A 20,033-nucleotide genomic window follows, 5' to 3' on the forward strand; every position below is an offset into this window, starting at 1 on the left:
CCTCAAGTCAGGCCAATCTTTAACCAGTTCTCCATCCGTTTCCCTCCCTTCCTTTCCATGCAAAAGTAAAGTAAAAAAGCTGCCTGCCAGTTAACCAAACAATCTACCTTCCTTCCTTCCTTCTTTCCTCCCTCCCTCCCTCCCTCCCTCCCTCCCTCCCTTCCTTCCTTCCTTCCTTCCTTCCTTCCTTCCTCTTTTCTCCCTTTCTTTCACTATTTCTTTCTCTCTTTCCTCCTTTCTTTCTTTCTCTCTTTCCTCCTTTCCTCCTTTCTTTCTTTCTTTTTCCTGGGGGAGGCCACAAAGGCTGAAACATGCTGAGTGCCCTAGAGAAAAGGGGAAGGGTCGCTCTTGGGAGTAACACTCCAAAAGAAAACAGCTGGGCTGAATTTCTAGCACCCAAAATTAATTAACCGCCCCATTGTGGGATTTGGTGGCTCAATGCAAGCCCCTCTTGCTTACTCCCCCCTCTGCGTCTAGCTGGGGCGCTTTCTCCTTCCTTCCTTCCTTCCTTCCTTCCTTCCTTCCTTCCTTCCTTCCTTCCTTCCTTCCTTCCTTCCTTCCTTTCATACATTGTCAATTTATTTCCTTTGCAACGGGAAGAGGGAGAAGGGCTGATAGAACAGATTCGGTCTCCTAAACGTGCGTATTTAGGGCTTGAGAAGAAGCGCGTCTAAGCCCCCTCGTCTCCAAAGGGTGAATAACTTTATCTGATTCTTCTCCTGACCAACCACTTTTTCTCCCTTGCAGGGTGTTTGTGCCAAAGTTTTCTGAAAAATTAAAAAAAAAAAAGGGGGGGGGGAGGAGCCGTGGAGAAAAGGGGTCAATTGGATCAGACGTTAACCCAAAAGAAAGAAGGGCAGACGGCCCACCAGATGTCCTTGCTAAAAAAAAAGGGGGGGGGCAGATAAACGGAGATTTGGGAGCGTGTGGAAGTCCTTTCCGTGTCTTGAGACAATTTAGGTTGGTTCCAGGGACCTCCCGTTTGGGGGGGGGGGACTGGTGTGTGTGTGTGTGTGTGTGTGTTAAGGAAAAGGACAGAAAAGGCTCGAGAAAGTTTCTCTCCCCCCCCCATCAGTTTCTTAATTCGAATTAAACTAGATTGGTTTTCCTCTAGGCCGCCCACTGCGTGACGCCACCGCAACTGATGCCTGCAACCGGTGGGTTAATTGCCGCACAACAAGACACCCACATACACACCCTTTTGTGATTTCAACAACCCCACCCGGGAGAACGGGAAGTTTTCTTGGGGTAGCTTTCCTGGAGGCGGGGGAGGAGGGGAACAAGCGGGTGGCTGCGCGCTGACTCTACGCGAGCCGGCCCAATCCAAAGAAAGCCCCAAGTGTTGCGTTCACACGAGACGAGACCACCCTCCCCAGCCCCGTCCGTCCGACCCCTGAGCCAACAGCGTCTGAGCCACGCTTGGGTCAGCAGGAAGGAAAGGGGTGGGATGTAAAAAGAAGTCGTTGGGTTACTTTATACTTGGGAACAGACCACACCGGATTCTTCCTCCTGCAGGGTTAACACCCTTCTCCCCTGCTGAGGAAGCCTCTCTTCCTGGAAAACATTGCCTCGTTCACACAACGCCCAAGATCCTCTTGAATGGATCCGTTTGGGACGCTCTGCAGACTGGGCAGCAAGCTTCAGCCCCATCAAGGCTGGGCCTGAGCAGGTTTAGCCAGAGAGAGAACAGAGATGGTGGGCTGCTCGTAACTTGGTTAAGCAGGTTGTGTGAAGCTTTGGGGATTCTAGGTTATTAAACCTGGTTCATCTGGTGTGAGAGAGCCAATTTGGTGTACTGGTTGAAGCCTGTTAGAAACTGGGAGCCCCGTGTAGTAACTTCCTTGGTTCGAATGCCAGAGATTCTGCTTGTTAAAAGAAAGCATTTCACTCCTTACTTACTGTAAGGCTCTGAGCATGCTGTGTACACGTGTGTCACCCGGACACGGAAGGATGTTTAGGAGATCGTGGGTACCAATTCACTCACCTCCTGAAGCGAGAAGAAGTTCCTTCTGTCGCTCCAGTGTTAGAGAATCCACCTGGAAACTAACTCAGACCTGTGGGAACTCAGAAAATTGAGCCAACTGAATCCCAGATTAAGCCATGTTATCAATGAACACCTTTTGGGAAGAGAGACGCTGACCCACTGAATCACACACAACACTCCAACCCATTTTTCAATTGGCGTCTGGTGTGAATTAGTAGCAGATCGGCCCTTGAATTCTCCGGATTAAATTTTCTTTTCTCAGAGAAGAAAGATGGAAAAAGGGAGGGAGGGAGGAACAGGAAGGAAGGAAAGAAAGGGAGTGAAAATGTCTGTACAGATTGCTTGGTTTTAAAGGCATCTAAAAGCCAAATAGGATTATATAACTCACTTTTTCTTCCCTTTCCCACTAACGTCCCCCCTAAAGCTGCCATTTTAATTGATTCCTTTCTTAAAACGTGTTATCAATCCTCATGAACTCAAAGGATCAAGAATTTTTGCTCTGCCATGCCTGAAGGAGGGTGTTTGGGGTTTTTTTAAGGCTGGTGTGCATTTCTGATTGGCTGTGTGATTGTTCAAGAAGTTTACAGTTGTCGTTTGCCCAGTTCTTCCTGAAGCCAAGAACAGCATTTTCATGCCAATGCTTTTCCACACCCAAAGGCAAACACGGTCTTCAGAAAGAGTTGCAAAAGCAGGTTGCTCTGTTACTTTTTTGTTCCAGGAAAGAACTACTAGAAGATTCTTTTTCTTGTATTATCCTAGTTGGTTTCAAGATTGCAGCAATAGCCAAGGATGTTTGCATTGGCTAGGCATACTTGTCCAGCAATCCCTCTTGTTCAAATTCATGAAAGGTGTGATCAAAACCCAGCCTTTACATCTCTAAACATCTGCCTAAGCTTTAAATGGCAAATTAATACAAATTCCCAAACTCAAGCATCTTACTCTGGCAATTTATTTGATTTATTTTTTTAAATGAAAACTGTGATGGGAAGAGGGTCCCCATAAGCCTAAAACAGATTGGGCAAATCCTTTTTTTTCAATTCAAAGGGGCTGTGCGGTCAACTCTTCCCTGAAAGTAACATGTGAGTAAAACTTGGGGAGAATCAGAGGAAAGTGACCCATGCTATCAGCATGACCCAGGCCTGCTGACACTATATATATATAGAAGAGAGAGTTAAGAAACTCAAAATAGCTATTCCAGTTCTCCCTTTATTCTTCCTTAGCAATCTAATATATATATATATATGTGTGTAGGTCTTTGGTTATTCGGGTTTTCTCCCGCGTAAAATTGGAGGTGTCTTGGCTTCCCTTCTTGCCTCAGCAACTTTTGAGTTTTCTTCCACTTCTTCTTCTTCTTCTTTTTTTTTGGTATGCTTAAAACTTTTTCCCTTCTGCCCCGCTGCTTGTGCATTTGAGAAAGATAAAACGAAGTTTTCAGCTTCGTGCTTCGAGTGCTTCGTGCTCCCTCCTCGAAGCACGAAGCTGAAAACACCAGCCTGAAGAATTTTACGCGGGAGAAATATATATATATTGTGTATTCTGTTGGGAAAGCAAAATTGTGCCCTTTAAAGGAATGTATTCCCCTTTGTCTGCCATCCTCCAGGATAGAAGGAATTAACACCAGCTCACAATAATTGCACAAAACGTAGCTAGTCCTTCATTTACATCCATTTGTTTAGTGACTGAAGTTATAAGGACACTGGAAAATGTGACTAAAGTGGTGGTTTTTCACACTTACAATTGCTGCAGCGTCCCCATGGTCACCTGATCAAAATTTGTGCTAGCAACTGGCATGTACTTGCGACGGTTGCAGTGTCCTGTGGTCCTGTGACCATTTTTTGCTGAAAGAAAAGTCGTAAAATGGGGCAAAACTCACTTAAGCACTGTCTCCCTTAGCAATCGAAATTTGGGGACGTAAATCAGTTGTGGGCGTAAGTCGAGGACTCCCTGTAATATAATAATGCCTTAGTAACTCCCAGTTGTCTTCCTGTTCTCAGCCTCAGTGACCCCTGTCAGCAAACCGGAGTGACTTCAGATTTGAGATTCAGTGAAGCTCACCCTGAGGAGCATTGATTCGGATGGGATCCAACTTCCTGCTGATTTCCCAATGGACTTTGCTTGTTGGAAGCTGACTGGACGTTGCAAGTTGTGGAGGTTAGTCTTTACTTAACAACAGATCCAGATCCCAGCCAGGCCTGTTTGTGAGTAACCAATCCCAAATGTTGCCTTTTAGAGTTAGGTCCATGTGCCCTTAGGGAACGTTTGGGGATCTTGTGATCTTACTAAGGATGTCGCTTCCATCCTCCTCGACCTGCTGGCTGGGCCTGGTGGGGGTTGGAGTCCCAGCAGGTTTTCCCTTGTAAAAACCCCTCGGTGCTTTCCCCAATTCTAGGAAAACTCTGCTCGGATAGTCTATCTTTCTCTGCAGACTGAAATCTCCCCCCCCCCCAACACACACAAAAAGAAACTCTCAGGCAGCAAGGTCAGTCACCATGGATTATGGGAGTCAAGGTCCAAAGTAACAGCAGGGCGGCTAGTTTGTTGGGACTGCAGCTCCCATCATCCCTTGCCATTACATCGGTCATTTTGGAAAAGGTAATCCAATCAGAAGAGGCTGTGTTGCTAAGAGACGGGGGACTTGTGAGCCTTTTCAAACCCTAACAGCCATGGCAGTCATTTGATCCCCTCTCATATCAAGGGGTCTCTCCAGAGCAGCCTACCTCCCCGGGACGTTGTGAAGATGGCCTGGTCAATGGAGGGGACAAAGAGCATGCAAGAACCACAACGATTGAAAGTGGAGCTGTGTGCAACCAGATCTGGAGCTTTTTATCCAGAAATCCCTCCCACAAATTCTCTCAGATCCATTGCTGTTATGTTAAAAAAAAAAAAAAATGACCTCCCCACTCCAGGTTTTACCCGGGAGCCGTGATCTGCCACCCTCTCATTCCAGGGCGATCCTTCCACCTTCTCTAGAACTTGTCAACAAGCAACTTTCCTCTGGCATCTAAACTCTGTTGGGCCAGAGAACCCTCAGTGCATTTGCAGTCAACTCCCAGGCTAGTTGTGCCTAGCCTGAGAGCAATCCCTGCCCCTGTGGTTAAATGGTGGCTTAGTGAGCTGTGCAGTCCCAGCAAATGGAATGTTGTACAATATCTGGTTTATGAAAGATTATCCAGAGAGAGAGAGAGGGAGGGAGGGAGGAAGGAAGGAAGGAAGGAAGGAAGGAAGGAATAAAAGAGGAAAGGAGGGAGGGAGGGAGGGAGGAATGAAGGAAGAAAGGGGAAGCGATGAAGAGAAGGAGGGTGAAACGACAGGGAAGAGATGAAGAAAGGGGAAAAAGGAGGGAGGGAGGGAGGGAGGGAGAGAGAGAGGAAGGAAGGAAGGAAGGGGAAGGGATGAAGAAAGGAGGGAAGGAGGGAGGGAGGGAGGAAGGAAGGAAGGAAGGGGAAGGGATGAAGAGAAGGAGGGTGAAAGGATGGGGAAGGAAGGAAGGAAGGAAGGAAGGAAGGAAGGAAGGAAGGAAGGAAGGAAGGAAGGAAGGAAGGAAGTCTTCTTAAAGGTTGGGGAAGGGGCAGGATAATCAATCCAGTAAGAGTTACTATGCTCAGAACAACAGATCTTGCTTTTTCTCACCTGAAGCAAACCACAACCCGGGCCTTCATTTACTCGAGAGTAAGAGTCTGACCAGTTACCAAGTCAAGGCATTTGCTTGCTTCAAAGAAAGCAGCCAACATAAACTCCCCTCTGCTCTCCCCAAGACCGGCATCCAAAAACACTCCCAAGCAGCGCCATTTCCATCCTATCCCAAAGGCCCGGCTGGCCTAAAGTCAGGCTGAGCCTATTCAAAGGTGCAAGTTGGACAGGATCCAAAACAGCCCTTGACTCGGATGTCAAATCCACTGCACCCAACTCCAGAGCATGAGTCCTCCATCCTAAACCCCTTCCACAGATTACTTTAGGCATCCCCATCCCGTGTTGCCACCCACCCCAAGAAGGCAGCGGCTGGAAAAGTAGATTGGACCACTTTTTTACATGAAAGTCCCATTCAAGTTCCATAAAGTAAATAAAACAGACCTAGAAAAAGCCTCACACTCTTTGGGGGGTGGTTAAGTGGAACTCTTGGGATGCGAACCTCACCATTAAAGAGAAAAATCAACTCGTACATGACTTTCGTTTATGGGAAACTCCCAACTTGTCCTAGAAACGCTTCAAACCCAGGAGTTTGAGCTGAACGGGTTCCATTTTCTGGACTGGATTTCTTTGATTTTAAAACTAAACAGAACCCTTTGTCCCAGATCAGATGGGTTTGGAAGCTGACATCAAAATGAGTCAGTCTCCCCTGCCTCTGACCCCACCGCTTCCTCTACCTTTTGGCAAAGAAAGGAGAGTCCGTCTGTCTTTTTCCCCTTCTCTCTCTCTTTCTCTCTCTCTTTTTAAAAAAGCATATTTCAACTGCCCTCTCCCGAGTTAAGGAAAGAGGCCAGGAGCCATTGGGGAAGCTGCACAAGTCACCCAAGCGGGTCTAACCTGCAAGGCCTCCTTGCCTTCCTTTAAAAAAAAAAGAGAAGAAACTGACAGGTAGTCCTTGATTTACGACCACAACGGAGCCACAATTTCTGTCACTAAGCGAGACCTCAGCTCAGTGAGTTTTTGCCCCATTTTAAGGCCTTTCTTGCCCCAGTTGTTAAGCAAATCGCCACAATTAAGTTAGTCACACGGTTGCTAAGCGGGATCTGGCTTGACTGCTAAGTGGGATCTAGCTTGGTTGCTGAGCGGGATCTGGCTTGGTTGCTAAGGAGGATCTGGCTTGGTTGCTAAGGAGGATCTGGCTTGGTTGCTGGGTGGGATCTGGCTTGGTTGCTAAGGGGGATCTGGCTTGGTTGCTAAGGGGGATCTGGCTTGGTTGCTGGGTGGGATCTGGCTTGGTTGCTGGGTGGAATCTGGCTTGGTTGCTAAGGGGGATCTGGCTTGGTTGCTAAGGGGGATCTGGCTTGGCTGTTAAGGAGGATCTGGCTTGGTTGCTTGGAGGATCTGGCTTGGTTGCTTGGAGGATCTGGCTTGGTTGCTGGGTGGGATCTGGCTTGGTTGCTAAGGGAGATCTGGCTTGGTTGCTGAGTGGGATCTGGCTTGGCTGTTAAGGAGGATCTGGCTTGGTTGCTTGGAGGATCTGGCTTGGTTGTTAAGTGGGATCTAGCTTGGTTGCTGAGCGGGATGTGGCTTGGTTGCTAAGTAGGATCTGGCTTCCCCATTGACATGGTTTCTCAGAAGGTCGCCAAAGGAGATCACGTGACTCCCCCAGGACACTGCAGTCATCATAAAAAGGAGCCAGTTGTCTGAATGCAGATCATGTGACCGGAGGGGGCTGGTCACATGATCCTTAAGTATGGAAAACAGTCATGAGTGACTTATTTTCAGTGCCGTTGTAACTTTGAACGGTCACTAAACAAACTGTTGTAAGTCAAGGACTAGTATTATATGCATAGGGCTTGTTGTTGTTGTTGTTTTTGGCAGGCTTTCAAACCATTTGATCCAGAGCCTACATGCACGCGCGCACGTGTGTGCACACACACACACACAGAGAGTTTGGAAACCGACTTCTTTCATGGTCTGATGAAGCTCAGGAAAAGCTCCGCAGATGTTGGGTTGGAAATCCATAAACAGCAACAATCTGGGGAATCCCCGGATAGAGAATTAAAGCTTTAAAAACTGTAGAAAACCCTGAATTTCAAACTGCGGAAAGTCACAAAAAGAGGGGCTGGAACAAAACTTCATTTTGCCTGGAAAAATGTCTATGGAGAGTCTCCGTCATCCAGGTCAGTGTTGTCCCAAAGCTGCTTCCCCCCCCCCCGCAACTGGACTTTCTTGTTTTTCTTTGAAGACGTTTCGCTTCTCCTCCAAGAAGCTTCTCCCGCTCTGACTGGGGAAGGAGGATGCAAGGAGTCCAAATCTTGCCGTTCCCCACCATCCAGTCGGAGCGGAAGAAGCTTCGTGAAGGAGAAGCGAAACGGGAACGATTCAGAAATCTTTGTATTGCCGTTTCGGAAAACGTCGCTGCGCCGCTTCTTTCTGCCCAGGGACGGAAGGCCCATAGGCGGCGGTGTTGCCTTCCTAAACTGGATTTCAGGCCCTTTGCTCCGGGTTTTCAGCCCTTTTCTAAACGTTGGGAAACCCGAGCCGTGATGTCAACCGCTAAAGGAGAATTTCTGCAGCTCAGGGTTGAAATGAGGGGGTCCGCGATGGTCTCTGAGCCTGCTGCTTTTCTTGCAGACGTTTCATGACCCAAACCGAGTAACTTCAACAGGGCACCGGCGTGTGAAATGCCACCTCGTTTGGGTCAAGAACTTGACAACCAACTTACTTGGAGGTAAATTGAAGCCCCAAGGAACCTCCAAAAGTCATCGCCTCCGAGGTTGCGAGCACTGGGCCCCCGAAATGTCGTTCTGGGGTGCCCGAACCGTTTCGCCCTTTCTAATTTGCCCCGTCTAAATTCGGATTGGAGTTCGCTTATTGCGAAGGGACCCACTTTGCGTCTCTTTGCGGATACTGTGCCGATATGCTCAAGGTGGGCTTTTTTTGTAGCCCCCTCCCCGCGTCTTAATCCCGTCGCTCCCTTTTCGTAAAGCCTTCCTTTCTTTTTAACCCAATCTGCGGTTTTTTTCCCCCGTTTGAAAAATCAACTTGCCTGGCTCTTTGGCGCCGAATCAAACCTTATAAACGTCTTTATCCCGTTTTAGACTCGAGTGCTGGGTTAAGAAAGGAGAAAAGGTTGGACAGCTATTTGTCCGAGGTGGTGCAAAGATTCTTTCCTTGGGCAACGGGTTGGACTAGTGGATCTCCGAGGTCCCTTTCAACCCTACGGTTCTCTGTCTATATTTAGTGGCTTCTGCCCGACGAAGACGCTAAAATGTAAGCAGTGCAGTTTGTAGTTTTGCCTGCTTACCAACCCAGGGTCAGTGCTAGCAGGTGGCACGAACTTCACGCTTACTTCTTTATTTTCCCGTGGATCAGAAGTGAAACATAGCGTGTCTGTCAAGTCGCCTCGCCAACGGTGACTTCTTAACCCGTGTTCAGGTTGACGTGTACGGTGGGAATCTTTCCAATTAGTACGTCTCTCTCCTGATATTGTTCACTGCTTGTAAAGGCCAAAACTTCAAGCCTCACCCATCCTCACAGGTCCAAAATGTTGAAACAGCCTCGCCGCCTTTTAAAACTATTCTGCTCTGCGATAAACTCCACTAAATCTACTTTTTCCCCCTGGTTTTATAATGAAAGGACATTTTCTTCTTCGGCTCCTGGGTCCTGCGTTCACACGTCGCGTCTGCCACTCGAGAGACTGTCTCGCTTTGTGACAATCGCGCCCCAATTTCATCCGGACCAAACTTAACCGCCCCGGTGATTTATTAGAAATTTTCTGAAGATTTGCTTTCGGGAGACCCCGAGGCGCTCCAAAGCATTTCAACAGGGAAGCAAAACTCTTCAGAAAAACCTAAATTGCAGGGGGGGGGGGAGAAGCAGATCCTAATTTGATAGATTTTGGGCGGTTTCAGGCCAAGAGGAGAAATGCGATCGGCGGGATGAAGTGTCCCCGTATTTTTACGCACTACAAAACCCATCTCCAAAAGATCAGTAATCTCCCCAAAACACTTAATGCGGTTGTTAGATGTAGGCAAGGGGGCGTCGTGCTAATTAAGTTTTCATTGGGGGAGGAAGTCCATAAGAGGGAGATAATAAATCCTTTGCAGCAATTCTTGTGAAGCTTCGATTAAACAAAGCGGACCCAGGCCACGAAGACCAGAAAGGAAGTGAGTTTATTGCCATAGAAAGACGGCGCATTTAAGAGACAATTTGGTCTAGTAGTAGTTTAAGGCATCAGTCTAGAAAGCGGGAGATCCTGGATTCGAGTCTCGCTTTAGCCATGAAAGCCAGCTGGGGGAATCTTGGGCCAGTCACTCTCGCTCTGCCCAACTCCCCTCCCAAGGGTTGTTGTGGCGGGGAAAACAGGAGGAGGAGGAGAAGGGTGTGTTGGATAGTTCAACGCCTTGAGTTATTTGTAAAAATAATGATACAGGCGTGATACAAATCAAAACACACATTCAACGCAGACGGCTAATAGGAGCTATTTAATACCCATCTTATTGTATGCAAAAGCGTCCTCGGCTTTCCTGACTATCTCCAATCTTGCCCTCCGGGCTTTGGAATAGTTTTTCCCCGAATTTGGAAAGGAAGGGTACACCCACTCCATTCCATACCGGGACAAGCAACCGCGAAGTTAAACGAGCTTCCTTTTGCAACAGCCTTCGCATTCAAACGCGCGCCGGTATTCTCTCTCTCTCTATATATATATTAAATTTATTTTAAACAGCTTGACTTTGGGCTCCCAAGGTGTTCGTCTGAATTGCCACTGGACGCAGGTCACCCCCCCCCCCTCGTTCCTTCGGAGAAAGGCGGCGTTTCCCTCCTTTAAACGAAGAAAGCAAAGCCATCCGATTCGTTTGGGACGAAACCGAATTCTGTATGTTTCCTTTGGCTACTGACTCCCCCCTCCCCTCCCCCCGCGTCTTTTCTCAACTTTTTAGACAACCGATTTGGCCCTCGCTTTGCGGTCCTTCTTTAAATTTTTATAAACAGATCAGAATGATCTGGACAACGCCGCTCCTGTGCAGCTCCAACTAGTGTAAAATTTCTTTAAAAGCCGGTTTGCAGGGTTGAAATCGCTCTGCGTTCCCACACTACTTTAACTCGGGGTTCACTGAATCCCGGTTGACTCAGATCGTCCGAGGAAGAGGAGGAGCTGGACCCGAACGTAACCTTCAGCGCTTCGGCCCCACAACGTTTGAGGTTGAACCTGGGGGTGGGGGTGGGGGGAGGGAATTGCAAGTCCCTGCGTCGTGGGAACCCGACCCGGCGTTGTGCTGGTGTGACAAATGGCTTCACAGCCACCCTGAGAGTCAGGGAAAGAGCGGGTGGGACGCATGGGGTAGTTTGAACAGTTGAATAGCCGAGGCTCAGCTAATTAACAGCTCATTAGGCGGGTCGGGGGGAACCGTTTGAAGCCACCGCGGAGCATTTACCCGTCTAAGATAAGCGCGCAAACGCCAAGTCGACGCGCGAAGGATCTCAACTAGCCAAGGGACCTCCGTGCTCCCCAGAAACGCCCCAGAGCTACGAAAGGGGCGACTAAAGTTGCCAGGAACTAACAACCGCCCAACCCTCCTTGCACAAGAGCGGCCGTTGCTTCCTGGGTCACTTTTTTTTTGGGGGGGGGGGTGCGGAAATCCATTGTGGATCCTAAAGCAGGGAGGCGGGGACGAAGGCCCGAAGGCACCCGATCCTCTGCTTCTTTACTCCAAGGGAACGGGGGTTATTTTACACGCGCGCCACACTCACACGCCAGGAGTCGCGCTAACCTAAGCTAGGACCATTTAGACAGCTAACCGCGACGGCGTTCGGACGTATTTTCCACAGCGAGGGTGTTGCCTCGTCTCCTTCTACACGCGAACCCAAGACAAACTTCAGACCCGGCCGCCAGGCGTTCAATGGAGGTTTACTCGCAAGTAAAGCGGCGTCTCTCAGGCCCCCGCCTTAAGGGAAAGAAGCACAGTTCTATTGCCTTAAGAATAGATCCCAGTAGAATTAACCGAGGCTGGGATCAGCCTCTACTGGGATCTATTTGCAAGGGCCATGATTCCTCTTCCTTCTGTTTCTTTGGGGCCCCAGCCGGACGCCTTAATACACAAGATCACCCCATCTTCTGAAAGAAAATCTTCTTTTCCTTTCTCCCCCCCCTCTCTCCTTCCTTCCTTCCTTCCTTCCTTCCTTCCTTCCTTCCTTCCTTCCTTCCTTCCTTCCTTCCTTCCCTTTTTCTCTTGTTTCCAGGAAAAGAACGAATGGTTTTCAGCCTTCCTTCTAAACTCAGGAAGGAGGAAGCATTTGTGGTCTCCAAGAAACATTTGCTATTTAAATGGTCTGCGGGGGAGGCGGACGGGGAGGAAAACAGGCCCACAAATAGAGGAGTCAAACCAGGCCATAAAACAACCCGGACTTCATTTTTGATCACCTCTCAACATAATATTCGATATTGTAAAGACGGTCGTCCAGGCTTGCGTTTGGTCTTTTTCCTTCCCTTCAGTGAAATAAATAGATAAAGCCTCTGAGAAGGCCTGGGGATTGCCCTCAAAGGGGTTTTGGGGAGGGGCCGCATAAAGCCTGGAGGTTCCGACCTGCGCCCCTCTCAGAAAAAAAAAAGGGAGCCGAAGAGCCGAAAGGCAACTGGGGGCCTCAGATGATCTTGCACTGTGTGTGTGTGTGTGTGTGTGTGAGAGAGAGAGAGTTTAAATAAGAACCGAAGGGGTTAATGTTTGCCCTGTTCAAAACGATTAAATAAATCGGAGATTTATCTTTCGGATCTTCCAGTCTCAACCTGCCGTTGGAGAGAACTGGATGGCAAAGGCGCTTCTTTTTAGTTCCATTATTTCGGGGGCAGGGGACATTTGTGTGTGTGTGTGTGTGTGTGTGTGTGTGTGTGTGTGTGTGTGTGTGTGTGTGTGTGTGTGTAACCTGGGCTCTGTCTCCCTTGCACGGAGTCGGAAGGGCTCCGTTTGAAATTCGGTACAAGTCTGACACCTACCTGTGAATTTGGGAAGCGGTCCAAGGCGACCCTACTCACCCTCCATTTGCTCGCACTCATCTGCGCGCCCCCCCCCCCGCAGAAGTCCCCGTCCGCGCCTGGGGCGGAATGGAGCTAATGGGGCGGAGGGCGCAATCGTTTTAGCCTCTCCCCCCCCCCCGATTTTGCAAAGTTGAGCCGGACCCCAGAGGGGGAAAGAAAGAGAGAGAAGGCCGCCCCGAGCAAGGAAAGGAACGGCGCTCCAGCCCACGCGGGCACCGATTCACACAACCTCGCGGCTCCTCCGTGTATTCTAGCGCAGGGAAACCACTCGAGAGAAATCGGCTGTAAAATCGAATCTCCTTCGCGGGCAAAAGGCTCCTCAGAAGCGGCGGCTTCTTTCGTTTTTAGCCCCTCTTACAGCGCTTCTTTCCTCTCCCCCCCAACCCCCCCAACGACCCCCAAATTTAGGCAGGGGGCCGGCGTCCCGAAGCGAGCACCCCCGTCGGTTCCCAAGAAGCGATTCACCCTCAAAATCTTGCCCAGATCGTATCAGAAGTCGAAATCTGAGGCTGGGCCACCGCGTTCACACGACCAAAACGGTAGTAGCCCCCAGGCCGTTTCAAATGATGCGGCTTTTTTTTGGGGGGGGGGCTATCATTTCAAATTGAAATCAGCACAATTTGAAGAGTCCTTTGGCCTGTGTAAAATCCGCCCAGGTGAAATATCTCTCAAAACCGTCACTGGCCCCTTACACGCATACACCCCCCCACACACACCCCCAAAAATCCATTACTTGGGCAACTTTCCCCAAATCTGGGACTACAAACACCCCCAACTTTACTTTCCGGCTACTGGCAATAATGATAATTTTTCGCGTTCTCATCGTGAACAAGGTGGAAGAATTCATTAGAATATTTTCTTTATTCGTTCCCCCCCCCTTTTTTTTTTCTTTCTTTGTTGCATTCGGATTGCCACCACCACCCCCCCAATGGTCGGTATTTCTTTTCAAAATGTATTTTTTTTCCTCCATTTTAATGCATATAAAAATAAATCTATGGTTTGACTTCACACTGGACTGAGGGGCGTCTGTGATTTATATACCCCATAGCACAGCCTGACTAGCTTTCCGCATGGAAAGCTATTAATTTCAGATAATATTCGGCTACTAATAATTCAATATGCAGATAGATACACAAACACACAGGCGCGTATATAAAACAATTCGGGAGAAGTCACCAACGCAACGTGTGTGTGTGTGTGTATGTGTATATATCTATATTTATAGATAACTATATTATAGAGGACCAAAAAGCGACATGGTGGCTGTACAAGTGGTTGCATTTCATAATTTACTTCAAAGATACCGTATAACCGATTTAAATACAAAAAAAGCTACATTAAATATACAGAATAAGATTTCATACAAATAGTCTCTGGTTTCTCCCCCCCCCCCGCGTGCGAGAGTTTCTCCACATACCCATCACGTCTTGCAAGTTCTGTGTAAGACTTCTAAAAGCTGCGTTTTCAAATAAATTATAAAGCTGATTGGGAAACCGGCCAGAACTTTCTCTTTTTTATATTCTTTCTTTCTTTCTTTCTTTCTTTCTTTCTTTCTTTCTTTCTTTCTTTCTTTCTTTCTTTCTTTCTTTCTTTCTTTCTTTCTTTCTCTTTCTTTCTTTCTTTCTTTCTTTCTTTCTCACACTCTCTTTCGTTCGCTCTCTCTCTCTTTCACCCTTTCTTCCCCCTCCCCCATTTTGGCAGTGGATGGAGGGCAAAAAAGAAAAAAAAAAACACCCAATCAAGACCGGGGTCGATTGGAAAGAAACGTCGAAAAATCGCCCCCGATTTTTTAAAAAAAGAAAAAAAAATGGAAAGGGAAAAAAAAAGAAGAAATCGCCGAAAGAGCGGCGGAAAGGGGTGGGGGGCGGTGGGGGCGAATGGGGGTGCAACTTTCTCTCCCCTCGAATCCAGGGCGGGCCCGACCCCCCCCCCCCAAAGTCCCCAAAAGTCCCGGAGCTGAGCTCAAGCCGGAGATTAAATGTGCGACGTACCTTTTTTGAGTTCGTAAGGCGACTCTTTGCTGAGCTCGTAGTGGCTCTGGCTTCGGAGCACTTTCGCGTCTTTCGCCAAGCTTTCGGCTCTGTTCAAAAGGCTCTGGTTTAATCCGTTAAAGTGGGGGCCGGGGGCGCCGGCCGGGGGGGCCGCCGCGTTGCCGTGAAGGTGTCCGAAGGAAGCGTAGTTCGTGTAGCCGGGGTAAAAGGGGCTGGTGGCGTAGTAAAGGGGTCGCGGGAGCACCGAGGCGGCGCCGTTGGGGAAGGGGCAGGGGGGGCCGGCGGCGGCAGAAGAAGAAGAAGGCGAGCGCGCCGTCGGGGACTGGGCCGCCGGCCCGCTGAAGCCCGAAGGCGTTTGCGGGGGGGTCTCGCCGCTGCCCCCCGCTTCCTTGCCTTTGTCCACGGAGGTGGCGATCTCCGCCAGGGACCACAGCTTGGGCTTGGAAAGAGCCCCCGGGCCGGCCGCCTGCGGAGGCGCCTGGGGCGTGTGGATGACCGAGGTGGCGTGGCTGGGGGGCAGGTCCGTCGAAGGGGGTCTGTACTGGGCGGGAGGAGGAAGAGGAGGAGGAGGAGGAGGAGGAGGAGGAGGAGGGGGCGGCGGGGGGTCCTCGGCCCCGGCCTGCAAGAGCTGCTGGTGGTGAGCCTGGAGAAGCAGCCGGCCGGCCGAGCCGCAGTGCGCCAAAGGCGGTGAAGCGGCGCCGGCGGCTTCTTTCCGAAGCGTCTGCTCGGGGCTTTCTTTACAATCCGAGTCGCTGGAGGTCCCGTCGGCTTCTTTGCCCCCTCCGACGCCTTTCGAGTCTGCGGAGGAGAAAAATCCGGAGAAACGGCCCGGAGCCGTCCTCAGTCTGCGGCTTCAGTGCTTCGCCTTCACACAACCCCTGAACCTGACACCTGAAGACGGGCCTCTTGTCTGCTTCCCTCCCTCTCCCCCACATCCTCCCCCCCACCCCCCACCCAGCAGACCGGCCGAGAAAGGTTGATCCCCCCCCCCCCAGAGGCCGGGTTGGCAGAACCGGCTAAGCCGTCTAAGTTATCTCCCCTGGGAAAAAAAAAAACAAACCCAAGTTTCTCAACCCCAAGTTTCTCGGTCGTGTGAATGAGGCCCCTCACTCGACCTGCTGGAGCGGACCGTGAGAATACAGAAAGCCCCCAGGCCTCTTTCCTGGGCTTACTAAAAGCTGTTCCAGGACAGGCCTTGCGCCTTTCAAGGGACCAGAGGCCTAGCATTCTCAGCCCCCTCCAGAGGACCCCGACCACTAAGTGGGGAGACCCACCACCCCACGCTTCTATACACACGCACACACACGCGCACACACACAGGTCCCCACCTTGGAGAGGAAACGGTCCTCTCCAAGGCCTCCAAGCGCGGAAACCAACCCAGCTGCGTTTGGGGTCAGGGGCAGAGGGTGGCGTCTCTTACCGTGCTGGCCCGTCTCGGGGTCGCCCTTCTCCTCCAGTTTGGTGGGGTCTTCGACGTCGTTCTTCTCCAGATCGATGTTCTCCTCTTCCTCCTCGTCCTCGCTGCGGTTCCTCGGCGTCCAGGTCATCTTGTTCTCCTTCTTGAGGCGGCGGCGGGCGTTGGCGAACCAGGTGGAGACCTGGGTGAGGGTCATCTTGGTGATGATGGCCAGCATGATCTTCTCGCCCTTGGTCGGGTAGGGGTTCTTGCGGTGCTCGCTCAGCCAGGCCTTCAGCGTGGCCGTGGCGTCCCGCGTGGCGTTCTTGCGGTAAGCCGGGTCCCCGTAAGGGTAGGAGCCCAGGGGGGCGGCGTAGGGGTGGTACCCCAAGGACCCCGCCATGCCGGGGCTGTGGTCGTAGGGCGAGGCCTGCAAGAAACGAGAAGGAGAAGGGAGGAAGAGGAGCAGAAGCAAGGCCGAGGAGGGAGAAGGGGTTTTCCCCCCCCCCGCGCCTTGCCCCAAAGCCCCACCGCTTGGGATGGATAATATTACGACCTCTGTTTTTAAGGGACCTTTTCTCCTGCCCACCACCCACCCTCCCCTTCCACTCCAATAATAACAATAACTATAACAACGACCCACACGGGAAATAATAATAGCAACTCAGAAACCGGCCTAAAAGGAAACAAAACACACAAAAAAAACCTTGATAAGGTCCATCACGCGGGTCGCCGGAACGTCTGAACGCAGGCAGAGAAGAGCCCGCTCGCCCCTAACAGCATTTTTGACACCTTTGCTACAGCTTTCCTGACCCCCGCCCCCCCCCACACAAACTCACCCGCCGCCCCGACTTCCCTCTACGCCGGATTATCCGCCTGTAAACAGCAACAAATTACACCCCGCCTCTCCCCCCCCTTTAATTAAAGGCACCCTTTCGCCCAAACTCTCCCGTCCAGGTTTTGTTTTCATTTACCCCCCCCACCACCAACCCACCACCACTGGGGAGCTGGTGGCAATCAAGTGGAAAGGGGGGGGGGGCGAAAAGGAATCCTTGCAGAAGAAAAAGGACGAAGAGGAAAAAGTCCGGGCTCAGCTACGTCTGGTTTGAAAGCCCAGCTAAATCGGATTCAAACGGAGTGGGGGTTCGCTCCCCCCCCCCCGAGGCCTAAGGCGGTTGCCTTAAAAAATGGATTTGGGTTGTGCGCAGCCCAGGAAAGGCAGGCAGCGCCGGAGGCAGGTCCGCAGGGCGAAGAGAAACGCGGGGGGGTTTTTTTTTTTTTTTTTTTTTTTTTTTTTTTTTTTTTTGCTTTATTTCTCTGTCTTCGTCTCGTGCAAAAAAAAAAAAAAAATTCCCGGGTACACTTCGGCAGTGACCCCCTAACTCAGAGCAGTATAAGTGGCTTCGCAAATCTCCCCCCACACACACCTTTTAAAAAAAACCACTATATTTTAATACGAGTGAGGCGGTGCTGATTTGTTTACCGACCTGATGCTGCGGGAATCTTGGATTTAACAGCAGCAGAAGCTGAGAAAGGGCGAGGGGCGAAATCTGACCGGTTCCCCCCCCCCTCCGCCGCCTCCCCCCCCTCGTCCCCTTCTCGGCAGCCAAACTGATGGGCATCTAAACTGCTTGACCTGACTTGAATTCAAAGGAGGTCAGGGGGATGGGAGCGGGTGGTGGGAGCGCCGTGTTCCGACGTGCACGTACAAAAAATAAAGTGATGGGGTGGGAATCTCTGAAAAGCTAACCAGGCGGCACCCTAAATTTAATTTCTTTCTTTCTTTCTCTCGCTTTCTCTCTCTCTCTCTCTTTCCATTTTTTTCTTTCTCTTTCTCCATTTCTTTCTCTCTCTATCTCCACTTTCTTTTTCTCTTTTTCTTTTTCTTTCTCTTTTTTCTTTCTCTTTCTTTCTCTCTCCACTTTCTCTTTCTTTCTTTTTTCTTTCTTTTTCTCTTCTTTCTTTCTTTCGTTCTTTATTTATTTTTCTCTTCTTTCTTTCTTTCTCTTTCTTTTTCTCCGATTTGCCAAAAAACCCCTTCCCCCCCTTCCCCCTTTAGCTTCTAACCCGACCGAGCCGGGCGCTCAGCTTCTCAACCCAGCCGACCCGCTTCGCCTACGGGTTCCCCTCGTACTCTCGAATAAACGGGCTGATGCAGCCAAGAACTGCTTAGGCTTTTGCGGGAGGCGAACCGGCAGCATTTTCCCCCTTGAGGGGGTCTCCCGTTAAGGGGAGAATTGCCCCCATTTGAGACGAAGCAGGACCGGACGCCCCTTGTCTTCGGCTATTAGAAGCCGGTGGGCCCGAGACTTCGTAAGGAAAGGCCCGGAGCCTCCAGACTGCCGGCTTGCCTTCTCTCCGTTCCCGGCGTCCTTTCCCTGCAGCCAGAGCCGTTTCTGCAAGGCCCCCAAGGAAAGCCCGAGCTCCGGGCGTCTTCTCCGCCTCCCCTTGGCTCCTGACTCCGGGGGTCCCTTCTCGCCCAAGCCCCCTGCCCACTCCTGCCTCCTTCCAGCCTGCGCCGAGGAAGGAAGGAAGGAAGGAAGGAAGGAAGGAAGGAAGGAAGGAAGGAAGGAAGGAAGGAAGGAAGGAAGGAAGGAAGGAAGAAGAAAGAAAGAAAGGAAGGAAGAAAGAAAGGAAGGAAAGAAGGAAGGAAAGAAGGAAGGAAAAAAGGAAGGAAGGAAGGAAGGAAGGGAAGGAAGGGAACGAAGGAAGGAAGGAGGAATAAAGGAAGAGAGAAAGAAAGGAAGGAAGGAGGAAGAGAGAAAGGAAGGAAGGAAGGAAGGAAGGAAGGAAGGAAGGAAGGAAGGAAGGAAGGAAGGAAGGAAGGAAGGAAGGAAGGAAGGAGCGGGCGTTCTTACCACGTAGGAGGAGAAGGCAGCCGCGGCCGCCGCCGCCGCCGCCGGGTCTGTGCCGTACTGGAGGTGCGAGTTGTAGCCGGGCGAGGGAGCGCTGAAGGCGGTGGAGCCGGCGTAGGGGGAAAAAGCCGAGCCGGACGGCGATCTGCCCAGCTCATCCGTCCGCGGACCGGAGATCACGCTGGTGCTGTAGGCAGGGCAAGAGTAGAGGGCCAGCGAGGCGGACGGCTGGTACAAGTAACCCTGAGGATACGACATGGCCGGAAGCTGCTGGCAGAGCTCCGCCGGCCAGCCAGCCCCAGCCAGCCCCAGCCAGCCCCGCAGCAGCCGCCGCCGCCGCCAAAGCGCAGCGCCGCTCCGAGCTTCGGGTCTTGGGCGCTCGGGTCTTGGGCTCTCTGCGGAGCGCGTCGTCGGCGGGCGCCTCTGCCAACGGGGGGCGGACGGGCGGAGAAGCCCCTCTTCGCCGCCGCCCCTTCGCAGCGGCTCTGGCTGGAGTCTCCGGCGCGCGGCACCTTTCGCCCCCCCCTCGCCCCCGTTCTCCTCCTCTTCCTCCTCCTCCTCTTCCTCCTCCTCCTCCTCCTTTGCAGGCGTCTTCTTCTCCTCGCTCCCTCCGCTGGACGAGGAAAGGGGCGCTTTCTCCTCTCGGGCTCCCGGCTCGCTCCTTCTCTCTCTCGCCTGGCTGCTTGACCGCCCACCCGCCGCCCCCCTTCCCTGTGCGCGCTCCGCCAAAGGTCCTGCCAAGACGCGAAGTTGGAAACTGAGGATTCTGACGCCTCCGACGCAACGCGCCCGGGCTCCGCCTTCCGCGGGGGGGGGATGTTGGTGGAGCGAGAGACGGCGATGGGGGGGGGGAAGAGAAGGAAAGAGGGAGGGAGAGGCGGGGAGTGGAGGTGGAGAAGAAGGGAAGGGAGAAGAAAAAGTAAAAGAAACCCGAAGGGGCTGATTGGAGCTGGGCTGGCCAAAGCCAAGCAGCTAAACGCCCCCTTCCCCTCTTCTCTCTCTCCCCCTCCCCCCCTCTCTTCTCTCTCTCTCTCTCTCTCTCTCTCTCTCTCTGTCTCCCGCCCCCCCCTCTTCTCTTTCCGGCTCAATTGCGCCGGCCTCTGGCAATCAACAGCCAAGCTGTTTAGCAAAGATCACCTCC

The 20,033-nt window shown here is 51.4% G+C and overlaps 1 protein-coding gene across 1 annotated transcript; it reads right to left on the reverse strand.

The window, feature by feature from the left end:
* Positions 1 to 13,913: 13,913 nt before the first annotated feature.
* On the reverse strand, positions 13,914 to 19,657 carry IRX5 (iroquois homeobox 5). The gene is made up of 3 exons (XM_039352379.1): positions 18,896 to 19,657; positions 16,062 to 16,467; positions 13,914 to 15,439 (listed from the first exon to the last, which is right to left on the reverse strand). Exons 1-3 carry the CDS (start codon positions 19,148 to 19,150, stop codon positions 14,625 to 14,627), a joined length of 1,476 nt encoding a protein of 491 aa, XP_039208313.1. The 5' UTR covers positions 19,151 to 19,657; the 3' UTR covers positions 13,914 to 14,624.
* Between the last annotated feature and the right edge of the window lie 376 nt (positions 19,658 to 20,033).

This window comes from Crotalus tigris, unplaced genomic scaffold, assembly GCF_016545835.1.
Source record: "Crotalus tigris isolate CLP2741 ecotype Arizona unplaced genomic scaffold, ASM1654583v1 scf7180000018432.44079421565:4894166, whole genome shotgun sequence".
NCBI classification, from domain to species: domain Eukaryota; kingdom Metazoa; phylum Chordata; class Lepidosauria; order Squamata; family Viperidae; genus Crotalus; species Crotalus tigris.